Source organism: Sprattus sprattus (assembly GCF_963457725.1).
Source record: "Sprattus sprattus genome assembly, chromosome: 7".
Lineage (NCBI taxonomy): Eukaryota > Metazoa > Chordata > Actinopteri > Clupeiformes > Clupeidae > Sprattus > Sprattus sprattus.
Window position 1 is genome coordinate 4,379,620 of NC_137926.1, and position 10,387 is coordinate 4,390,006.

General features: G+C 46.0%; 1 protein-coding gene across 2 annotated transcripts in view; it reads right to left on the minus strand.

Annotated features, from left to right (window-relative positions):
- plpp1a (phospholipid phosphatase 1a) overlaps positions 1-10,387 on the minus strand; it is a 20,773-nt gene extending 10,386 nt beyond the window's left edge. The window contains exons 1-2 of one of the 2 annotated variants that reach the window (XM_080842149.1): positions 9,924-10,387; positions 752-903 (exon numbers count right to left, since the gene is read on the minus strand). In XM_080842149.1, coding sequence (XP_080698275.1) covers positions 752-903; positions 9,924-9,981 — 210 coding nt within the window. In that variant the 5' untranslated portion in view covers positions 9,982-10,387. Of the gene's footprint in view, positions 1-751; positions 904-5,610; positions 5,766-9,923 lie in introns of both variants that reach the window. The other variant, XM_080842148.1, reaches the window with a different exon arrangement.

Consider the following 10,387-nt stretch of genomic DNA (forward strand, 5'->3'; position numbering starts at 1 on the left):
ATGACTGTCTTTTAGTAGTCCTTTCCCTTAAACAAACTTAAAATCTACCTCTAAAAGGCATATCTGTTGAATGAATCTAGCTGTCACTACACTTGTCTCTTATTGGTCAAGCCACAATAAATGTCAAAGTTGCTATAGCAACATCTGCAAAGAGAGGTTAACCATAGATATTGCTCACACTTTAATAATAGCATGCTCACTAAATTTAACTTCTGGCTGCTTCCTCAAAAAGATGTGAGTGTTGCAGATCAAATGTCACGCTATCTCACCATCCTGCGCTAGACAACCTCTCCCACCCAGTCTGGACCTGCGATGATTAACCGATAGCCTGCACTCATACTCTGTCAATGACTGTGTTAGCTGAAGCCCAGGGTTCAGCTGGATTTAGGGGGAATGTTTTGATTGCTGGAATTGTACTTCCACCCCATTTGTGAAGCAGCATGATTACAAGCAATTCAAAAGGGGGGAAGCAGAGAGAGCGTTTGGCGTGGATTCCATCCATAGAAACAGAACCTTTAGATCAAATTCTACATTCTGTTTCTATGGTTCCATCCATAAGTAAGGGCCACTGAATCCCACAGGAAAGTGATAAGGGACTAAAGGCTTTTACGGCAAAAACAAAACCACACCACTTCAACAAAAAACCACAATCAGGAAGCCAGGCAGGAGATGAAGGGGATATATGAGAGGGAGAGAGAGAGAGAGGGATAAGAAAGGTATGAGTGGCTTTTGAACAAACTGGTTCACTTACAGTAAGCACTGTGAGGGGGATCATTACTCCACCTAATAACTGATAGGAAATGGTGTCTTCTTTAAGGGGAAACTTGATCGTATCATCGTTACAGAAAAATCCTCGTTTGAACGGGTTATGTCGCGGTGTGAGAATTGCGAATGGGAGTCCAGCTAGCAAAAGGCAAATGAGAGAGAGGGAGACAGACAGACAGAGAGACACAAAACAGGAATATGTTAAAAAAGTGATCCCCCTACCCTCAACTATGTTAAGACACTGTTCTTTCTCATTCCTGTTCTTGAGGGGCCACTGTGGATGCTGGTCTTGCTCCCACACAGGATCTGACAGTATACAGATGGTAAGTTGAGTTTCTTCTGTTTTTCTATTTGATTTTTACTTTAATTTTCTTTTGTGATCTAATTGTTTTGGTTCTGTTTTCAAATTTCTTTATATATTTTATCGTGATTTAATTGTACAGCACTTTGGTCAGCGTGAGCTGTCTTTAAATGTGCTTTATAAATAAATACATTTGACTTGACTTGATCTGACAATCATTTAATGGGACTGAAATAAAGAGGGTAGTATTTGCACCCCCCCCCCCCCCCGTCTTTCACGTGGACATGATAATGCACCTAGCTCACTGGCAGTGACCACAGCAACACTCACAGTATCCCTCAAAAGCACAACAGGAGGAAGAAACATCAGTGTACACACCACTAATGCATAGAACCTTCCGGAAAAAAGACAGTGACCGGGACATACAGTACAAAGAGGGGGGGGGGGGGGTAAAAAAAAGTTAGTAGCGAGACCCTTGTTTAGCTACACCTCTTCCACCGCCAGTAGAGCTGAGAGACGCCTAAGAATATCCTGTCAACAACAGCTGATGTCATGACTCCGCCCACTCATTCCTCACTCCTGGCGGAAACGTGATGAACACACACACACACGCGCGCGCACACACACACACACACACACACACACACACAGACACACACACAAACACACACACACACACACACACACACACACACACACACACACACACACACACACACACACACACACACACACACACACACACACACACACACACACACACACACACACACACACACACACACACACACACACACACATACGCACACGTGTGTGCCTCCCGAGCAGAGACCCTCATTGTGTTTTGACATGCCCTGTGGTCAAGCTTTTTCAGACTGGTTCGTGTTCACGGACATTTTAATTGGTTTGTTTTGTTCCCGTGGTGGCTTCTGCGGCCGGTGCCTGACAGAGTTCTGGCGACGTCCGTATGGCCTTGCCCCGAGAACCCAGAGGCCCGGCACGCTAGTGTGAATTTATTCTGGTTTGTTTGTGTGGCTCTTTAAAGACCAACACACACACAAGTCTGTGGCCAAGTGTGTCTAGGCGATCTGTCTAGCAACTGGGTGTCAAGTAGAAACCGGGGAAGGCATACTGTCCGTTTCTAAATATCCATTTCCCATGTCTTGTGGTGCTCTCTTTCCTCTCTCTCTTTCTTCTCTCTTTATATCCCTCTCTCTTGCTCTCCCTCCCTCCCTCTTTCTCTCTCTCTTCTTTCATGGCCTATAAACACAGTGATTCAAAGGCCAGATCTTTGTTTTGTTTTTTTTACGACACTTTTGGCAAACCTGTGGATGGGGGGGGGGAAATAGTGGCAGTATGGTGTCAGTTCTTTGCACAAAGCCATGGAGCTCAACAACAAGTTATAAGAAAATGAGCATGGGGATGTGGAGAATGCGATGACAAATTAGTTTCACACACACACACACACACACACACACACACACACACACACAAATGCAGGGGATGGAATTCAGCACACAAATATGCATTTGACGTTGAAGAATGCAATAAACAAAATAAATCAGCCATTAGCATGCCTTTGACAAACACGTCACATGGTCCATAATCATGTCACTGGATGCGGTCACACAGTCCACTAGCATGGCCGTCCCAGCGTTCCGCCATCTTTGTTTCCCTTGACTGCAGCTAATAATAAAAGTTAGCTAAGCTAATGAAACATCTCCATTTCACTCCACCATCCAACCCCCCCCCCCCCCCCCACCCCTCGATGCCGTATCACGTATCCGGGTCCCCAACACATCCATGTCACTTGAGTAAATGTGAAGACCCTGCTGCCCGACACAAACCGGGGGCTATCACAGCACCGGCACACTAGCACCGGCACACTAGCACCGGACCGCTAGCGCCAGAGTCCAAAACGCTATCTTACCCTCCAGTTAGAGCTGCATTGTGAGGAAACCCTAGGTGACCCGTCTGAGTCAGGGCACGACGCCGAGTAGCATGTGCCCGTCTTTGTGACGGCGTGTAGCATGTGCCCGTCTTTGTGACGGCGTGTAGCATGTGCCCGTCTTTGTGACGGCGTGTAGCATGTGCCCGTCTTTGTGACGGCGTGTAGCATGTGCCCGTCTTTGTGACGGCGTGTAGCATGTGCCCGTCTTTGTGACGGCGTGTAGCATGTGCCCGTCTGAGTCAGGGCACGACGCCGGATTCATACAAAGACACATGGGCAGACCGGTGCACGCAAGCACTCTCAACCAATCAGAATGGGGAAACTCAGCATTGACTGGAAAAATGATTGGTGACACATTGTTGTGCATGGTCCTCGTGACGTGTCCATATCACAACAACATGGCAAGATTGAGAGAGCAATATTATTTTGTGGGGGGGCAACAGGTCATGATGACATCATCATGGCAATCAGATAGGCCAGGGTATAGGGAATAAGGAAGAGGTTTGAGTTCTGAAGAGAAGGCAAAGTTGAAGGCTGGTGATTCAAAGAGTCAGATTGAGGAGATCTGAGGCTTATCTCTGGGGTAACGAGGTTTGGACAGCAGAATAAATGAGTCAGATTGAGGAGATCTGAGGCTATTGAACACTTATCTCTATGGTTACGAGGTTTGGAGCAGCAGTACAGATTCAAACAGACAGCCTCAACCTGTGACCTTTGACCTGTGCTCTAGATAAGAGATGTAGCGGTTAAGATAGAAGGCAGAGACTTCCATGCATACACACACACACACACACACTCATACACACACACACTCACACTCACACTCACACTCACTCCCTCACACTCACACAAGAAACCTAAATCACACACACACACTCACACACACACACACACACACACACACACACACACACAGAAGAAACCTAAATCTCACACACACTCTCACACACACAGAAGAAACCTAAATCACACACACCCACAGCTTATTACAAAGTAACAGGGCCCTGATCTTTAATGGAAATGGAGCATGTTTCTGGTGACCAAACAGGCTGTGACAACCCTGTCAACAATTTCCATCTGAGAAAGAATAAAGTGCAGTCGAAAGCAAGAAAAAGGCCATCATCTCCCGTGTCTTATCATCTTATCTTATCACACAGAACTCACTTGGCCTTGATTACTACAAGTCCAGCGCCCTTTCAGCATGCGTGGGGTCAGAGTGGTAAAAGGCTAATCATTGATCAGTGAAGGCAGAAACATGGGCAACCCTTAAGTTTTAAATGTGTTGAAAGCCCGGGTTGTAAACTTGATTTAGCACGTCAGGAAATATCCTTCAGGCCTCTTCAAACCGCAGCACACAGTCTGTTAGGGCGTTATGAGACATTGCAAAACTTCATGTATGACTGAGAAACCCCAAGAGTCAAACAAGAACTCTCATTAAAATAAAAGAAAAAAATAACGACATCAAGGGCGTCCCCACACAAGTGAACCTGTGACCCAGCGGCCTCATCATTGAATCACCAGCCCTCAAGTTGAACTCTCTTGAACAGTTTTTTGGACACAGTGGACATCCTCTGCTAGACGTACTTACATGTGGCATATTTGTTTAGGCACCATGCTCATGGCCTCCACTGAGAACATTCTAGAATCAGAACACTTCCAGGGGAGGAACTCTTCCACTGAGAACCCTCTAGAATCAGAACACTTCCAGGGGAGGAACTCTTCCACTGAGAACCCTCTAGAATCAGAACACTTCCAGTGGAGGAACTCTTCCACTGAGAACATTCTAGAATCAGAACACTTCCAGTGGAGGAACTCTTCCACTGAGAACCTTCTAGAATCAGAACACTCCCAGGGGAGGAACTCCTTCTTTCTCTTCCCTTTATCAATCTACTTGTGGCCTTGAGATTGTCTTGAAGTAATTAAAGATTACAGTGACTGGAAGGACATCTGCTTTCAGTCAATCCCTGCCCATTCTAAACTGACACCAAACATCTGTTCCCTGGTCAGCTCTGGAATTAATGGAGCAAATATTCGCAGGTAAACACTGCGAAGAGGGTTTAACAACAAGCTGCTAGTACAAACTTAACCCTTCACTGGTATATGCAAATCAGCATGTGTTTTTAGTTTTTTTTCCTCCCTGTGTTAATGTTTTGACATTTTTCTCTTTTGGCCTTTGACGGTGAACGTTGACAATGTCTTGGCTAAGGAAGAGTTCAAATTTGAGTTCTTTCTGCACATCACCTGCTCCTGGCGACTTCCTATCTGCGCAGTGATTGCTTACGCTAACCCCATTAATGCTGCACAGTGCTATCTTACGCTAACCCCAACAGTGCTGACTTACGCTAACCCCACGAATGCTGCGCTGTGCTGACTTATGCTAACCCCACTAATGCTGACAGGCTTGAGTAGCACTGGCAGGTGACCGGTGACACCAGCACATGGAAGCCAGCTACTACAAGCCTGAGGGCAGTAGATGTCGCCCCCCCCCCATTCCTCTGTCGGTCAGTGGAGTCCATGAGCATGGGAGAAGCGCTACTGCCATTTCTGTGGATGCTGCTGCAGCAGTGGCCGCCTGCGTGAGGCTACTACTTACACAGGCAATGGGCAGAGCGAAGCCCACCGTGTACAGCACAGTGGAGGTGACCGTGCTGTGGTGGAAAGGGTAGCGGATGCTGTCGTCTTTACAGAAAAAGCCCCTCTGGTAAGGCTTGATTTTAGCCAGGTTAAAGGCTGCCAAAGGAAGACCAGCTGTGGGAAGGTGGAAAGACAGTTAGAGATCATTGTAAAAGTCCGCCCATGGGAGATGGAGTCCTGGTGCTGCCACACACACACACACACACACACACACACACACACACACACGCGCGCGCGCTTATGCCGTAAGTACACATGATACACATGTAGGCCACACACACACACACACACACACACACACACACACACACACACACACACACACACACGCTCCTCGGAGCTCCATCTGTCCAGACGATCACACATCACAAACACAAAGACGTTTCGGGCATTTTGCTAATACTACTTGTGCTGCTGGCGATGTGCGGTCTGTTGGGCTGAGTCTGGACAGTTTCACGTGCTGTTCTGGAGGTTCCAAGCCAAGGGGGCTGACCAGCGTCCAAACCCAGCAGTTGAAAGTGCCAATTATTTTCACAGACTGACTTTTATAATCTCGTTGTTTGTTCAGAAATGTACACAGACATGAATACTGTTAATACTAATGAATTTAGCGCTATGCTAATAATTTGTAGTTTCTAGTGTTATTACTAGTGTCGTTACCAAGGAGATACACTGGCCCGAAGCAATGCAGGCAGCATATCGTGTCTATGTGCGAGGAAGTCACAACCACATAGAACCATCTATATCTAACACCTATCATAATAGACGTGCAGAGATAAAACAGACCAAAGACTGACTGGTTCTTCAAGTGTAGCACCTACGTACCAAGACCACAGCAACACTTTAAGTGGGCTGATGACTACTTCTTGGCTCAGCGATTCCCAGCGATTCCCAACCCATCTCAAAAAGAGACTCGTACCGGTCCTCCTCGTGTGTTTATTATTCTCCTCCGACAGAGAACGGGGAGTTTATTTGAAAAGGCTCAAATACCATCTCATTTTCTAAATCTACTTCACACCGACATGCCTGGCATGATGAAGCGGTGGAGCCAGGCCAAAGCAAACGCTGCCAGAGGAGTCTCTATATTCCAAACTGCACAGTCTAAAGCAGCAAAACCACCACCATCATCATCAGGGTAAACACTCTCTCGTCATGGCCTTTCGGTCAACATTTTAATTTTGCTTTGTATTCTCCTTTGGCATGAAGGCAGATACTCACTTAGTTGCATGAATATTTTTTTTTGCTAGATCATATAGGCATCACATTAAGCTAACTGGTTGCGACAGACACACTGTCGTCTGTTGTGACAGACTGAAGTCCAGTTCAAAGTTGGCGTCTGCTTGTGGCGTGTCTGTAGGTTCAGCCCTTTGTGTGGCCTTGTTTGTCTTGGTCAGTAGTGTTGCCTTTGGTGCTGTCTGGACCTACGCCTGCGGTTCTGTGTGTGTGTGTGTGTGTGTGTGTGTGTGTGTGTGTGAGAGGGACATAGTAGCTGTGAATGGCGGTCACAACAGGCACTTCTCTCCTCAGACTGAAGTCCAGTTCAAAGTTGGCGTCTGCTCATGGCATGTCTGTAGGTTCAGCCCTTTGTTACAACCCTCGCTAGGCCTGATGGGTAACGGACGGCAGGCGTTCGTTCTTGTAGCCCAAGGGCCTCCCTTCTTCAAACAGACAGGGTGGATTCAATATGCCGTAAGTACACATGATACACATGTAGGCCACACACACACACACACTCACACACACACAGACACACAGACAGACAGACAGACAGACAGACAGACAGACAGACAGACAGACAGACAGACAGACAGACAGACAGACAGACAGACAGACAGACACACAGACAGACAGACAGACAGACAGACAGACACACACACACACACACACACACACACACACACAAACACACACACAAAGTGTATTACACTGATGACTAATGACTCGGTGGGAGCTCTTTGTTCCATGGGCATTAAGAGATGAGTGGAAAACCTTGCTGAGCAATGAGATGCTGATGTGGTGCTTTTAAAAATAGATTCTGCACCAAGCAATAAGGTACTAATCTCCTTCACCATTTCAAAGCAATCACCACCGGCTGCGCTACAACCACACATACTGTACAAACACAAGGACATTGTAAAGTACCACACTTCCTCTGCCTCTCTCCTTCTCTCTCTCTTTTGCTCACAAACCAAACACACACACACACACACACACACACACACACACACACACACACACACACAGTCACCACTCTCTGTTTTAATTCACACACACACACACACACACACACACACACGCACACACACACACAGAGTCACCACCCTCTGTTTTAATTGACACCCATTCATACAAACACCCTGGTGGCAGCTGTGTCTCCCAGTCTTGATGAGTGACTGCAGCAGCTGGAACACTAACCCAACTCCATTCTTCAGCCCAGCTCTGCCCTGCCCTCTCTATCCTCTCCAACCCAACTCCATTCTTCAGCCCTACCCTACCCTGCCCGGTCTATCCTCTCCAACCCAACTCCATTCTTCAGCCCTACCCTGCCCGGTCTATCCTCTCCAACCCAACTCCATTCTTCAGCCCTACCCTGCCCGGTCTATCCTCTCCAACCCAACTCCATTCTTCAGCCCTACCCTGCCCGGTCTATCCTCTCCAACCCAACTCCATTCTTCAGCCCTGTCCTGCCCGTCTATCCTCTCTAAACCAACAGAGCCATCTCAAACTAGGACAGCTGCCTCCATACTCCAGTCTAAAACCCAGTGATATGGAGGGGAACCTGTCTGGTAGGTTCATTGAGTGCTTACTTTAGTGCTGAAAAGACATATCATATCCATGGCACACTTTGGACTGCATATGATAGATGAGAGAACTTTGGACACTGCCATGTTTAACAACAAGACTGTAAAGACGCCATGTGCACTGTTTTTATCAACACTGTGTACTTTAACTGTTAAACCCCCACAAGGGTCTACAGACGGTATTCCTCCACAAACATACTCATGAACCAAATCAAACGTAAGCATACAAAGAAAGGGCTTTTTGGACAACTTCCGTTTTCGTTTCGTCTAAATTAAGAAACATAAATGATACAAACACAGAATATCTATTCTCCAGGTCATAGATGTGTGTCACAACTTCCTCTGACACGTCTGTTCGCAAGGACTTTTTGTCCATTAACAATGTGAGTTCATGGCTAAAAATAGAATCGTGAAAATTTCAAATGACTCATTTAGTTTAGCCTTGGAACTACATATAAGCTTTTTTTGACTCAAACTATGAACAATTGTAAAGCCCTCCTTAAGCAATATCATGACTTTGTTGTGGCCAGTCTGAACATAAAGTTGGAGGAATTTCGGCTGTGACTCATATTATGTGGCCATACAGGATAATTAGATTAGGCCAAGCTCTCTCCACAAATCCCTGGACGACTGGAAAACGGTATTATGAAAACCTGATTTTACCCTCAATGCAACACGCTCTCGTGCTTTGGAAGAACTTATAGCCCCGAGCTACAGGTAACGGAAATAAGTGTCTCCAAACATTACGCAGGTGCACGCACAACACTGGGAACGTAACAACTGACAGAACATCAATCCATCTCATTTTTATTTGGCCAGTTAACATATACATAAAAATGCTTTCAATGATATGACTTCAACGACTTTATATTTGCCAGTTAGGCAGTGGACAATAGTGGTCATCAAAGGCAAAGGGGACAAAACACCTAGACCGACAGAAACGAAAGATGACAAAGTGTTGGATGCAATGTCGGTCGCCAAGTTACAAACTATCTCAACCTCCACTCCCTAACCAGTTTGACTTGCTCCTATAGTCATTGCCTTATTGCTTCTTTTCAAAAACGTGTTTTGCGACGGGTTTAAAAATAGGAAGCATTGTAATTAGCATAGGTGTGTTTAAATGGACCCAGTCAAGACTTGGAAAATTATTCTCTACTTGCTAATGATTTGCTCATGATAATGAGTAACTGAAGGGCGACAATAACGGTCAGATACCTAACTTAGGCTATGTTCGCAACATCCACTCACTCACTTCATAGTTTTACTATATAGTGAGTGAATGGACGTTCCCGAACGCAGCTTAGACTGTCCAATGCGACAACTTAACTAGGCTACAGCTCGGCTACAGCATAGCCACTCCCTTTCACGTCACAACAAACGGTTATCGCAATATTACACTGCAAAATAAACTATGACAGTAATGGTAATGTTTCATATTTAGGAAAAAAAGTCATGGTCATGCCATACTTACCTAAAACTAAGCAGACGATGTCCAGCAAAACGAATGGTAACCCCCTGGTTTCAAACATCTTTGAAGTCTTCTCACAAAATCCCCGGCGCTGGGTCAATTAAAGATAGTTATTTTGTAACTACTTGGCACCGTCGGCGTTTCTACAGCCGGGATAAGTTTCTCTTGATGATAGTTTCACACGTCCACTGACACTATGTTTTGCATTTAAAAAGCCTAAAAGAGACCTGCGTTTCACATATGTCAATCGAGTAGAAATCGACAAGCAATGGCGACAGCTAACTAATCGCCCAGTCTTAGTAAGGAATGTTTCGTTACAATACTATCGTTACCCCCACCATTATGGACAACAAAAGACACGGTCTGAGACGATAGGACGGTGGACTCGAGGCGTCCTGTCGACTCATCTATCACCGGCTCCCCTAACTACGCACAAGACTGCCTATTCTCTGTGTGCACTGACTGAA